At 63.9% G+C, this 12,613-nt stretch overlaps 3 protein-coding genes across 8 annotated transcripts in view; 1 reads left to right on the top strand and 2 right to left on the bottom strand.

The window, feature by feature from the left end:
- ECI1 (enoyl-CoA delta isomerase 1) overlaps positions 1–530 on the top strand; it is a 7,400-nt gene extending 6,870 nt beyond the window's left edge. Inside the window, exon 5 of the mRNA XM_011966991.1 lies at positions 277–530. Within this exon, the coding sequence (XP_011822381.1) occupies positions 277–443 (167 nt within the window). The 3' untranslated portion in view covers positions 444–530. The remainder of the gene's footprint in view (positions 1–276) is intronic.
- A 1,228-nt stretch (positions 531–1,758) lies between these two features.
- On the bottom strand, positions 1,759–4,075 carry DNASE1L2 (deoxyribonuclease I-like 2). The gene is made up of 7 exons (XM_011966983.1): positions 3,564–4,075; positions 3,394–3,482; positions 3,219–3,302; positions 3,044–3,144; positions 2,850–2,959; positions 2,481–2,732; positions 1,759–2,108 (listed from the first exon to the last, which is right to left on the bottom strand). The coding sequence occupies exons 1-7, from the start codon at positions 3,705–3,707 to the stop codon at positions 2,052–2,054; spliced, it is 837 nt and encodes a 278-aa protein (XP_011822373.1). The 5' UTR covers positions 3,708–4,075; the 3' UTR covers positions 1,759–2,051.
- Positions 4,076–4,772: 697 nt separating this feature from the next.
- The window catches only part of E4F1 (E4F transcription factor 1), a 12,588-nt gene continuing 4,747 nt past the window's right edge, over positions 4,773–12,613 (bottom strand). For 2 of the 6 annotated variants that reach the window (XM_011966985.1, XM_011966984.1), the window contains exons 2-14: positions 11,920–12,071; positions 10,773–10,878; positions 8,133–8,326; positions 7,921–8,041; positions 7,589–7,741; positions 7,311–7,486; positions 6,859–7,068; positions 6,515–6,623; positions 6,120–6,337; positions 5,728–5,926; positions 5,508–5,650; positions 5,366–5,428; positions 4,773–5,293 (exon numbers count right to left, since the gene is read on the bottom strand). In XM_011966985.1, coding sequence (XP_011822375.1) covers positions 4,937–5,293; positions 5,366–5,428; positions 5,508–5,650; positions 5,728–5,926; positions 6,120–6,337; positions 6,515–6,623; positions 6,859–7,068; positions 7,311–7,486; positions 7,589–7,741; positions 7,921–8,041; positions 8,133–8,326; positions 10,773–10,878; positions 11,920–12,071 — 2,201 coding nt within the window. In that variant the 3' untranslated portion in view covers positions 4,773–4,936. The remainder of the gene's footprint in view (positions 5,294–5,365; positions 5,429–5,507; positions 5,651–5,727; positions 5,927–6,119; positions 6,338–6,514; positions 6,624–6,858; positions 7,069–7,310; positions 7,487–7,588; positions 7,742–7,920; positions 8,042–8,132; positions 8,327–10,772; positions 10,879–11,919; positions 12,072–12,613) is intronic. The other 4 variants (XM_011966988.1, XM_011966986.1, XM_011966990.1 and 1 more) reach the window with 2 other exon arrangements.

Raw genomic sequence — 12,613 nt, 5'->3', positions numbered from 1 at the left:
ACCAGCCTGGCCAACATGGGGAAACCCCATCTCTACTAAAAATACAAAATTAGCTGGGTGTGGTGGTGCACACCTGTAATCCCAGCTACTCGGGAGGCTGACACAGGAAAATCACTTGAACCCAGGAGGCAGAGGTTGCAGTGAGCCGAGATCCCACCACTGCAGCCTGGGCAACAGAGCAAGACTCCATCTCAAAAAAAAAAAATAAATGTAAGTTGGGAGTCACCCCACTGCCCCTGAAAGCGGGATTTCAGTGGTAGGTCCCATTTTCTTTAGACCACGCTCGACAGCTGACGAAGGCCATGATGCGAAAGGCTACAGCCAGCCGCCTGATCACTCAGCGTGATGCGGACGTGCAGAACTTCGTCAGCTTCCTCTCCAAAGACTCCATCCAGAAGTCCCTGCAGCTGTACTTCGAGAGGCTCAAAGAAAAGAAAGGCTAACGGCTGGGCTGCCACAGACTTACAGCCACGCGCGCCCCTCTGGGTCCCAGGGAGGTCTTAAACAAGGCATTTTTCAACTTAAAAGTACTGCCAGCGTTTCATTTGGCTGATTTTACGTAGAAGTTCCTGTTCCTCGTAGCCCGGTGGCCCAAGACCCAACCACACACAAACACACATGGGTGCCTGTGCCCAGCAGGCAAGGGGAGTTGAGGGCAGCTTTTTGACTTGGGATTGTGACTGGCAGGGGGCGCCATTCTGGACCTGGTGAGGTCGCCACTGAATGTCTCCGTTCCCAAGGCAGAATCGTAAATCAAGTCCCTGGTCGTCCATTCCGGCTTTGGACTGCCTGCTCTTAGGTGTGAGGCCAGGTGGTCTTGGCCCCCATGACCCTCACAGGACTCCCCAGAGAAAAGCCTTTTGGCCACTGCCCTTACTCATCAGGATGAAGGGAGTGGACGGTGAATCAGAGCAACTGGGGGATCCTGAGCCGGCGGGAGTGGGACTCTGGAGGCAGCTGTGCTGCCAGGGTTCCAAATGCCCCTTAAGAAGGATTTTGCAAGAACCAAACTCATCCAAATCCTTGAAACAAAGGTTTTTCCTCCCATGCAATTCAGACCAAGTTCCCACACCTTGCTAAGATGTGATGTTTCAAAAACCAGAAACCTCATCGGGCTCCCGTCAGTGACCCAGTGGACCCATGGGCCTGCCTGTTCCCAATCCTAATGTGGTGGCCTTGCCCAGGGCACAGGGCAGCAAACTTGAAGGGCTGAGCCATAGCGAGCTGTGCAGTTCTTTGCACGGGACCTTAGTCCCAAGCCACCTACCTCGGCAGGGAGGAGTCCAGCCCACCTACTGCTCTCAGGCTCCCCAAAAGCTCCAGGACTGCTGACTGACTGGGGCCAGTCTCCCCTTGCAGTGCTGGGTGAGACCGGGCCCCTGAGACAAGTGCCTGGGGGCTCCCCGCAGGGCCCTGGAATGGGGGCTGCGGGGTGGGCCTGGGGAGAGCTATTCTGAGACCCCCCCAAGGGCCCAGGAGGCTGATGTGTTGGCGCCGTCCCTGTCCCAGCTGTGCTCACAGTACAGGCTCCTGAGAGCATTTGTAGTTTGCACAGAGGATAAGCAAGGAGGGTTCCTGAGCTGCCTTCTGGAGCAAACAGGCTCTGGGGGTGGCCAAGTCCCACCAGGACACAGGATGGGCAGCCCAGGACATGGCCCAGAGCCTGCCTCCCTGAGCTGCATTTCCTCAGGGAAGCGGGGCTGCCCCTGAGGAGCTGAGGCTAGGTCCCTAGGAAGGACAGAGGCCTGGGAGCCAAGCTGTGGGGCCCGGCTGGGAGCGGCTCATTTATTGAGCAGACATTTGCCAGGCAGTGCCCTCTGTGCCCCTCATGGGGCTGACAACACCCCCTGAGGTCGCTGGATGCAGCCCGTCTCACAGATGGGGAATGGAGTTGCAGGGCAGCCCATTACGTGTCCATGGCCCCTGGTCCACGCCCAGCCGACTCTGCCTTGGGGCCTCACTGAAGGGTGGCTGCTACCCTGAAGGGGCCACTGTGGGGCCATTCCTCAGGGCCAGGGTCTGCAGGTGGCATGCCCCAGCCAGGCCTCGAGTCATCTGTGGGACTTGAGGGTCACCTCCACCGGAAAGTGGTCACTGATGGCGAGCGCCTGGGGAAAGAGAAAGAGCCTCAGGGGAAAAGTGGACCCCAGCCACCGGGATGGGCCCACTGGGTGTCCACAAGCCACTGCCTCTGCAGGAAGGGGTGGTGAGGCCTAGGTGCCCACCCTTGCTGCTGCCTGCGGTGGGGCAGGGGCCAGGGCAGAGGGTGTCACCATTGGCCCTTTGAGGGAAAGGCAAGGTACCCTGCCTGCCCGGAGCTCCACATGGGGTGGGCCAGGCTCTCAGGGTCCTTGGAAATGATCCCTGGTGCAAGGAGGGGAGCTGAGGTGGCCCCCCCTTGGGTGCTGGCCCCTCCCTGCTGCCTGCGTGCGCCCGGGCGATGGGGACCCAGGACCAGCGCCGCCCCACGGCCCACTCGCCTGAGTCTGGTCCAGGCCGAATTCCTCCTGGAAGTCGTGCACAGTGGCCGACTGGGGCTTCAGGCTTCGGCGCAGGCGGGCGCCGCAGGCCACGATGCGGTCGTAGGCGCAATCTGAGTTACCCACCGTGGTGTCGGCGCTGTCAGGGATGAGCCACTTGAAGACCTCACTGCTTCTCAGGCGGATGGCAGCCCAGTCCTGCGCCCGCACATAGCTGCAGTCGGCGTTGAAGTCCCCCAGGAACAGCATGTCCTGCGGGCGCCGCGGAGCCGAGTCTGAGCCGTCCCAGGAGCCGTCGAGGTCCCGCCCTCATGGCCCAGACCTCCGGGGCGCGCCTGCAGGGACCCCGGGACCGAGGGGTGGGCTTACGTCGGTGCCCCACTTGTCGATCACGTCCAGGTACACGTCGTAGAGCGCGTCGATCTCCGCCACGGCTTGATGCGGCGCCGCGTGCAGCGGGATCAGCACCAGCTTCTGCGCTGCTGCAGGAAGGGGTCGGGCGTCAGGTCCCGGCGGAAGGGGAGGGGCGGGCCGGCGGCAGGGGAGGGGCGGGGCCCGCTCACCTGAGCCGGGGGCCGAGAACTTGACCACGAAGGGCTCGCGGCTGAAGACGTCCTCGGGGTCCGGGTACTGGTATGTGTCCACGACAGCCACCGCGTCCTTCCTAGGAGATGGGGGGGACGCGCTGAGCCTCCCACCTGCGGCCCCGCGCGCCCCTCACTGCGGTCCGCCCCTCACCTGTACACGAACAGGTACATCTCCTTATACTGGTCCCGGCCCAGGGGCTGGCTGCTCACAAAGCTGTACTCGTGCTCGGACACCCTGCAGAGACAGGGGCCCGCTCAGGGTCAGGGCGCCACGCCGGGGCGAGATCCCGGTCGGGGGTCGAGACGAGGGGCCCTGCCCACCACACCTGTTGATCTGCTCCATGAGCGTGGACACGGCGCTGAGGTCTGGGTCTCGCACCTCCTGCACCAGCGCGAGGTCATAACCCGCCAGGATCTGGGGAGGAGTCGCGGGTGCGGGGTCAGCGCGGTCAGCACCCCCAAACGCCGCCCCACCCCGCCCCGGCCGGGGCCCCACCTTCGCGATGATGCTGCCGCAAGCCGGGTCCGACACTTTGCTGTCGCCGAAGCTCTGGATGTTGAAGGCTCCGATGCGAAGCGCCGTGGCCCTGGCGGCTTCCAGCGCCCAGAGCGCGGCCAGCAGGGCCCGGGGCCCGCTCATTGCGCGGAGCGAGGGGCTGGGAGGGACAGAAGCGGCCGCCTACGCAGACCTGTTGTCAGACCCACCGACCCACCCCTCTCCTCCGCGGCCGCCCCGTGACGGCCAGTGCGACGCAGAATCCGCCCCTGCGCTCTGCAGGCTCCCAGGGCACTGCTGGGCTCTCAGGGACCGCTGCCTTCTCACTGCGCGGGAAGCTGCAGCCGGAATAGAGGGTCCGACCCATCCAGCCCCAGCACAGCCAGCGGAGAGACTCACCTTGGATGTGGGTGCGGAGGCCCGAGGCTCAGGGGTTCTAGGGAAATGGGGATCCCGGGTCCAGGCTGCGGGCGTGTCCGACACAGGACTGCACTGACTCCCTCCAGCGCAGCTCTGGCACCAGGACAGGGGCCGGTATTTGAGGTCCTGGTCCAGGGAGGGGCCGGGCTGCGCTGGGTCCCGCCCCCTCGACCGAGCTGGGTGCCTGATGAACTCTTGGCTTTCATTCCCGTGGAGACCCCCAGGGTAAGGGGTGGGAGACCTGCCTGAGCCCCTTCTGGTGCCCCAGGCCTGTCCCAAAACCGTCCCAGAAGCCCCTGCCAGCCCCCTAGGATGGAGGTAGACGGTCAGCCACATCCCGGTGAGGCTGTTCTTGTCCCCACCCCTAGAAACTAGGTCGCCTAGACTCTCTCCCTGAGCAGAATCCCTTCAGGGAAAGGAAGGCAGCACAGGAAGGCCCAGCCACACTCCTTGCCCAGCATCTCCTGCTGCTGCACCTCCTCACCCTGTGGTGGAGGCCAAGGCTCCCAGATCTCCCTGTCCCCGTCCCTGGTCCTCCCACCTACCCACAGGCCTCAGGCAGTGCAGCTGGGGGCACAGCTCCAGCTGGGCAGGGCAGGAGGCTGTTGGTCAACATGCCAATGACACCCACGCGCCACCAAGGCGCCGCCAGGGCTGGCGGGAGCCCCTGGGCAGGGCGGCCAGGCACGTGAGTCTAGGGGTGGCCTGGGAGGCAGGTGCTGCTGCCGGGACCTGGGCAAAAGTGGTGGCACCATCCATGGAGGCTGCCACTGCCACAACATCACAAGCTGCAGGTTCTCATGTTTTATTGGAAAGCAACAAGAAACTCTTATGTACACTGCCCATCTTGGGGCGCCTCCATTCTGTGTCTTCTTCTCTGCCAGGCAGGCATTGGCGGGGCGCTCAGGTCCTCTGCCCTGTCCCTGGCCGGCCAGGACCCCGCAGACCTCATGCTAGACGATGACCGTCTGCACCTCCAGCTGGCCCTCTGGCGAGGAGATGACCAGCTCGCCTGCATGCTCCAGGATCTCGATGTCCTCTGATGACACCATGGTCACAGTGGCCTGTTCAGTGCCACTCGCCCCTGCCCGGGTGGCAAGCACAGTGCCCTCGCTGATGGCTGAGGCCAGTGTCATGGCCACCTGTTCTGTCAGGCTCTCGGGGGTTGCGATGGTGATGGTGTCGGCAGCAGCCGCCTCTGGGCCCAGCGCTGTCTCCTCATCCATGGTGACATTCTGCACAATGATCTGGTGGCCGGCGCTGGCCTGGTGCACAATCTGCTGCACCACCTTCATGATGTGGCTGTCCACCTGCGGGGCCACGGCTCAGCGAAAGCGGCTGCGCCAGGGAGCCTCCCTGCCCCCACCCGCCCCACCCCTCACCTCCGTCTGGGTGCCCTCGATGATCTCCGTGGCCTCACTGGTCTCCGCATCATCCGCAGTGGCCTGGGCAGATGGGCAGAAGGATAGAGGTCAGCTTTGGTTGCCCCTGGGTCCCATCCTGGCCTCAGGGCCCCACACCCACCTCAATGATATACTCCTGGGTGTCGGCTACCACGGACGAGAACTCCACCAACACCGTGTGCGGGTCCTCTGCGAGAACGGTGGTGGCTGCCGCGGGGCTCTCCTCGGACACCAGCAACTCCTCCACCTCCAGCAGGCAGCCCCCTGCGGGTGGGGACTCAGTCAGGGCTTGGGGAGCCCCAGCCCCCTCCCCTCCTCCTCCCGCCTCCACGGGCCCAGACCTTTGGTGCGCAGGTGCCGGTTCAGCGTGCCGTGCTCAGCGAAGCCACGGCCGCACTTGTAGCACTTGAATGGCTTCTCGCCTGTGTGGTGTCGCACGTGCCGCACCAGCGAGCCCTTCTCTCGGAAGCCACGGCTGCAGAACTGGCACACATGCGGCTTCTCCTCCAGATGTGTCCGGAAGTGCACCTGCTGTGCGTTCTGTGGAGACACCTGTCAGTGCCAGCCTGGCCTGGGCCACAACAGACTACAGCTCTCCCCTCCCACTTCTGGCCCAAGGGAGGGGCTGGGTCAAGACTGAGCACGGTGGAGGCAGGGAAGGGGGTGCACCGGGGCCAGGGCCAGAGAGCAGGATGGGGGGTCAGGTGCCAGGGTCCTGGGGCCAGAGGCCTACCTTAGTCTTGTAGCGCTTGCCACACTCGGGACAAGGGTATGGCCGCTCGTCTGAGTGGACGCGCCGGTGGCCGCGCACATGGGCGATGGTCTTGTAGAGCTTCCCGCAGTCGCCACAGCGGAAGCGGCGCTCACGCACGTGCACCTCCTGGTGCTTCTTGAGCAGGTAGGCCTTGGGGAAGGCCTTGCCACACTGCACACAGGCGAACGGCCTCGGCCCTGCAGCCACACACATCAGGCCAGGCCCGTCACTGGCAGGCCCTCCAGGCCACCTGCCACCTGCCGACAGCTCCCCTGGCTCCCTGCTGTCTATGGACCCACCCTGGATACCCAAAGGCACCCCGGTCACCTATAGCCCATCCACTGCTGTGGGCCACACACCCACCCATCACCCACCGGTGTGGCCCCTCTTGTGGGCCTCCAGGGTGGCTGCTGTCGGGAAGGTCTCACTGCACTGAGGACATGGGTGGGTCCTGGGCACCGCTGAGGCCTCGCTGGCCACCTGCTGGGGAACCACAGGAAGGCCTCCAGCACCTGGGGCAGGCTGTGCCCTGGCAGTGCCAGGAACACAACCATGGGCCCCACCCTGGCAGGCTCCCTCGTGGCTCCAGGGAAGGCAGTAAACAGATCAATAGACAAAGTCACTGCAGAAAGCCACTTCAGGGAGTGCCAAGGCCAGCATGGGGACAGCCCCCGGGATCCAGCCCTGAGAGGAGCCTGCAGGTGATGCTGGCACCTACTGTCTCTAGCGGCTGCACTTCCAGTACCGGCAGCTGCGGGGCTGCCTCTGCCAGGGGCTGGGGACTGGACCCAGCAGCAGGGGCTGGCTCCAGGGCACCCTCCTCCCCAGCGGTGCGCTCAAGGACGATGCCGGAGTTCTGCATGGCCTGGTGCAGCAGGTTCTCTCGGCTGCCCTCACTGGAGCAGGGGAGCTCCTGGGAGACGGGGGGCTGCAGGGGAGGCAGAGAGAGGAGGCTGGCCAGGCAGCCTGGCATCCAGCACCCACTCCATGGGGCAGACCCATGCCAGGAGCCTTGTGCAAACCCTCAGACCCCCATGGTGCTCCCACCGGCCCTGCTCTTCCAGCCCTCGCCTGCCTGGCCCAGACCCCTGGAGCCAGTGCTCAGAACAAAGACTGGCACCGAGCAGGCAGAAGACACAGCGGCCCTCCAGGGCTCCCCGTCGCCCACACCTCCGGGGCCAGGGTTTTCATGCCCAGGGGCAGCTCCTGCATCTGGACGTGGACTTCGTGGATGACGGTGCCCTTGGCATCTGTCACCAGGTGAATCACAGGTGAAGTCTCTATGGGCTCGCCTGTCACCGATGATGATGTGACTGTCCCCAAGGTGGCAGCTCCAGCTCCAGACCCTTCAAAGTAGAGTGAGGGAGTGAAGCTCCCTCACACACCCCAGTGGTGGCTGGGTCCACAGCCAGTCCCCGGGACCAGGCAGCTGCCCGCATCATGCTGACCTGCAGGTGCATCCTCTTTGCTGACAACCACATCCTTGCTCACACTGAAGCGGATTTTCTCCGTGCAGGGGGTGAGAGACTTGAGGTGCCGGGTCAGTGCGCCCGACTCCCGGAAGCTCTTCCCACACTTGGAGCACTTGTAGGGGCGCTCGTCTGCAGAGAGAACCTAGTCAGCCTCAGGCAGCCCCAGCAGGCTGGTGACAAGGTGACAAGGTGAAGACAGGCAGGGGACCCTGCCTCATCCCCCAAAGCTGGGGAATGCGAGGCTGGGGCACCCCAGGGCCAGCCATCGGGGTGCTACAGGGCTCCAGCCCAAGGTGCAGCCAGCTCACCCGTATGCCGCCGGTGGTGCCGGATGAGTGAGCCCTTGGTGCGGAAGGAGGCCCCACAGAGCTTGCACTCGTGGTCCTTGCGGCTGCTGTGAGTGACCATGTGGGCCTTGAGGATGCTGCCCTGTGGGGAAGGGCGTAGCAGCTCAGGGCCCTCCTAGGGGAACAGGAGGGGCCCTGCCGCCCACACACTGGCTCCCCACACACCGGCTCACCGTCTTGAAGGTCTTGTGGCACAGTGCACACACATAGCGGCCATCCTTGTTCACCAGTAGCTTCACCTGGGCCGGCTCGCCCTCCCCTGCGAGCCCCAGTCCCTGCTGGTGGGGGCTGCCCGGGGCCTCGGCCATCTCACTGTCCCCCGGCTCCGCCTCAGCACCCACGATGACCTCTTTGATGTGCCCACCACCTAGGAGAGGCATCTCGGCCTAAGCCCCAAGACCTGCCCCTACCCAGAGACCGCCGGCTCCAGGGGAGGGGAACTGCTGCTCCAAGCCACATCCTGGACCCAACCTGCACTGAGCCCTCAACACACAGGCCCGAGCAGCAGCCAAGGCCCCATTCAACTCTCCAGGTCAGAGTGAGCGGTGGAGAGACATCTCCGGACTCTGTCAGGCTGCCCAGAGATGCTCCAGGGCCCCCAAATGTGTCCACAGGGAGACCCACCATGGAACATGGCCTATCCCCAAAGCCAGCAGGACATGCGAATCCTGGTGACAAGGTCCCTGGGTGAAGAGACAGCCGCCTGTCCTGCTCGCTGCCACAGCTCCTGCCACTGCTCCCACCAACATAGGGAGGATATGCGTCCGGGGCCACTCCTCCATTAGAGGGGATGGGCCAGGCCGCTGTAGTGGGACAGGCAGGCCTGGCCTGGGAGAGTGAATGCTGTCCAGACACCCGGGACAGCCTGAGGCGAGGAAGCTGGGCTTTTGCACTTCTGGAGGGTGCTGGGAAAAATCTGACAATGTGCAAAGCTAGGCTGTAAACACACTTCACGTTTTCTGCTCATAAAGATGACAAGTGGGAAACAGCTGTGAAGCTCCTTCTTAGAAACCACCTCAGTCCGGCTGGCGTCTTGTTTTGACAAGCTGTTCTCTTGAAACACAACAAAAGCGCCGTGACTCAGAAACAATTAAGAGCCTCTCCTGCCCGAGCCCTGGCTTAGACGCTCGACGCGCCAGGAGTGATCTTCCAAAGGACAGAGGCCCCTCATGGGGAAGACCTGGGGGAACATGGCTGCTGCCAGGCCGCAGAGGAGACACAAACGTTTTCCGCGGAAGAGGCAGGAGGGCCTGGAGGTGGGTTCCAGCTGCGCATACAGCTGACCGCTCTCCTGCACCCGCAAAGACCGGACCCGGCACTGCCCCGGCCCTTGGCCACCAGCAGGCAGGACCCTGTGCCATCTCCACTGGAGGCCAACAGGAGAGCTAGCAGCCCTGGACTCAGCCCACCAGGCCTGCTGACTGGCCAAGGGCACACTCAGGGTGCCCAGGATGCCCGCAAAGGGGAAAATCCCAGGGGTGCCAGAGGGGCAGGGGTGCCGAGAGGGGTCCCTGAAGCACAGGGAGGGGTGCTGAGCCCAAGGCTGGGGGCTGCTAGAGGTTAGGTGGGTGGAAAGGGGCCTGGGTGGCCAGAGACCCAGCCCAGAGACCCCGCCAGAACCTAGGGAGTTCATGCTCCCAGATGACGCCACCATCCAAACGCCAGGTCAAGGCCAGAGCCCGCCCCACCTCCCACATGAACATTCCGAGCTCTGAGTGGCACTGATGAGTGTCTTGGTCGCAGGAATGCCAGGGAAAGGCAGCACGGAGGTGAGACAGGTGCCCCGGCTGCCTCCTGGAGAGCGGCCTGCTCACTAGTGCCCTTCCCAGGCCTGGGGCTGGCCTCTGCCACGGCTCCCCCACCCCCTCTTCCTGCCGCAGCAGGTACCAAGGGCTGCCAAAGGCCAGGTTCCGCCTGGTGCCCAAACCTACTTCCTGTCCAGCTGCCCACTCCCTGCCTGCCTCGGCCCTGGTCCAGCAGGCTCCCCAGGCAGCAGCCATGCTCCACCCCAGCCTCCCACAGCATTAGGCCCAGACAGCTCCTTCCCTCACGTCTGCACACCCAGCCAGTCGCCCCTGCCGCACCCCCAACCCCAGCAGCCCCTGGCTCCCTCAACCTGCCCAGGCCCTGGCTGCCTCTGAATGTCCCCCCTGCACACACATCTGTCCCCGATGAGTGAGAGGTTGCCCATCCAGACCTCACAACAGCCCCTCCCACAGCACATCAGGGAGACGCCTTCACTTAAAAAGTAGCCATCAAAGAGGGCTGGCATTGCACGCTCATAAAAGCCCCACGAGGACCAGAGCAGCAGTCACCACCCCCACACCAGAGTGAGCACTGGGGAGGGCAGGCCATCACAGCAGCAAGTCCGAGCCCAGCTGGAGAGGCGGCAGAGCCTGTCCACCCTGCACCCGCCCTCCAGAGCCGCTGCCGGGCGAGCGGGCCATCCTGGTGGGTGCCTGGTGGATGCTGCTGCCTACGGGCAGGGAGCAGGAAGCAAGGGGTGGCAGGAAGTGGGGAAAATTCTGGGAGGGACAGGGAGAGACCACCCGGGAAAGCTGGAGGAGAGCACAGCCCGAAGACCCCCTGGTGCCTGGGTGTGCCCCCGGCCACTACGGACACCTGAGGAAGGCCCAGTGCCCAACGCTCCCTCCTCCTGCAGGCTGTGCCCTCGGAAAGCTCCCACGAGGCCATGGCCCCTCCCAGCCAGGCCCTGGTCTCAGGAGAGATGAGCACACCGGCAGCAGAGGCCCCATCCTCTGGCCCTGACCACGAAGGTCTGTCAGGCCAGTGATCCATGGCAGTCGGCTTACCAACAAGGTCAGGTGCGTGGCTGATGTCTGCTGCCAGGGAGGCTGCCTCCACTACAATGTGGGCCACAGTGATGGGCTCCTCTGGGCCTGGGGCTGCCGGCACCACCTGCCAAAGGGGGCAGAAAACAGAGGGGACTCGTCTGTACGCTCTAGAGTTAGTTCTCAGAGAAGAGGCCTGGGCTCTGCCAGTGTAAAGCTGTGAAGGTGTGGCCTGTGATGCTCAGGCCTGGGTCCATGTCCTTGGGACGGCTGGGGTGGGGGCTCTCCTCTTCCCTAACAGGACCACAGGTCCCAGACCAGCCCCTTCACCCATGGCCAGGGTCAGCGCCGTCACTCTCACGCCTCTGGCCACATGGGCTGGACCTGGAGCACAGGGCACCTGCAGGGAGGGACCAGCAACTCTGGCAGGAAGCTGAGCCAGCCTGCAGGAACAACAGTGCAGTCCCAGCCCATCATTTCCGGCAGAGCGGTCTGAGGAGAGGGCCCTGGAGGTGTGAACCAGAGGCCTTCTTGGAGGAGGGGGCACCTCTGGGAGGGGCAGGTAAAGAGCACAGGCTCGAGTGGGGTGAACAGGGTCCAGCATCGTCTGGGCCATGCCCCGCTGGTGGTCGGAGACCACTGACCACTCTCTGAGCCTGCTCTCCTGACTGTGCAATGCAGACAAGTGCCCACCGCGGCGTATGCGGGCTTCACAGGCCTGTGCGCTCAGCCCAAGCCGGGCATGGGGCTCAGCAAAGGTGGCCGTTTGATGATGAGATGGTGGGACCCCCAGGGCCACACTGCACTTGTGAAGTCCCTAGGGACTGTGTGCACAGGACAGAAGATAAGCCAAAGAGACAGAAGCTGCCATGGCACCCAGAGCCAAAGGAGACCCTCGGGCTCCAAGAAAGAAGAGATCCCAGCCCCCAACAGCACGGGCTTCAGCCAGAGGCTGCCAAGAAGGCTGTGCCACCGCAGGCCCTCCAGGACACCCCAGAGCACCACAGGCTCACACACCCAGACCCTCCCACACCGCAGCCAGATGCCTGCCCTCTGCCCGCCCACGTGGGCCCCGGAACCAGCTGCACAGGTCCATCCTGGAGTGCGGCCACCTCCCCCGCCTATCAGGTGAACCCGGGAGGGGATGGGAGGGTGGGTGGCGGCTCACCTCCTGGCCCAGCAACGCTGTGGTGGCAGGAGTGGCAGGCAGGGCCTCCTGAGGGGCCCGCTGGCAGGCCTTCTGAATCTTGTGCTGAACAAAATCCTCCAAGGCGGTGAACTCCGCCTGGCAGCGGCCGCATCTGTGCACATCGTCCTCATCTGCAACAAGCCTGCTGTCAGCAGGGCCTGGGAAGGTGGAGGCTGGGCAGCCAGGGCCCCGTCTGGCTTTTCCTCCAGCCCTAGAACAGATTCGCCCAGGAGGCCGTCAGAAGCAGAGCTACTTCCCTAGGCTGCTGAGAACACACTCAGGCCCAAAACAAGGTCACCCCAGGGTAGAGCTCTCATCCTCTGCAGGTCTGCAGGGGCCAGACCCACCCTCAGGAGGTCAGCACCCAGCAGAGGGTGGCCCTGACAGCATGCTTAGGCTGCAGGGATCTGCTAAGGCTGCCATGCCCAAAACCCTCACCTCAGTGGTGACAGGCCCAGAGAGGGGCTAGAGGCAGAGGGATTCCTCCATGCTCGGCTGGGGACAGTAAAGGACCAGGATTTAAGACTGCTGGGGCCGGGCATGGTGGCTCCCACTTGTAATCTCAGCACCTTAAGGGGCCGAGGTGGGAGGACAGCTTGAGCCCAGGAGTTCAAGACCAGCCTGGTCAACATAGCAAGACTCATCTCTACAAAAAAAAAAAAAAAAAAAAAAA

Source organism: Mandrillus leucophaeus, unplaced genomic scaffold, assembly GCF_000951045.1.
Source record: "Mandrillus leucophaeus isolate KB7577 unplaced genomic scaffold, Mleu.le_1.0 Scaffold78, whole genome shotgun sequence".
NCBI classification, from domain to species: Eukaryota; Metazoa; Chordata; class Mammalia; order Primates; family Cercopithecidae; genus Mandrillus; species Mandrillus leucophaeus.
This window is presented reverse-complemented; position numbering and strand designations above follow the sequence as displayed.

What these genes read in the sequence shown, in the direction of transcription:
- DNASE1L2 (XM_011966983.1), bottom strand. Translation starts at nt 3,707, where the DNA reads ATGAGCGGGCCCCGGGCCCTGCTGGCCGCGCTCTGGGCGCTGGAAGCC. An exon ending in CTCATGGAGCAGATCAACAG is followed by an intron (nt 3,303 to 3,393) that starts GTGTGGTGGGCA and finishes CTGTCTCTGCAG; the next exon opens with GGTGTCCGAGCACGAGTACA. An exon ending in GTTCTCGGCCCCCGGCTCAG is followed by an intron (nt 2,960 to 3,043) that starts GTGAGCGGGCCC and finishes TTCCTGCAGCAG; the next exon opens with CGCAGAAGCTGGTGCTGATC.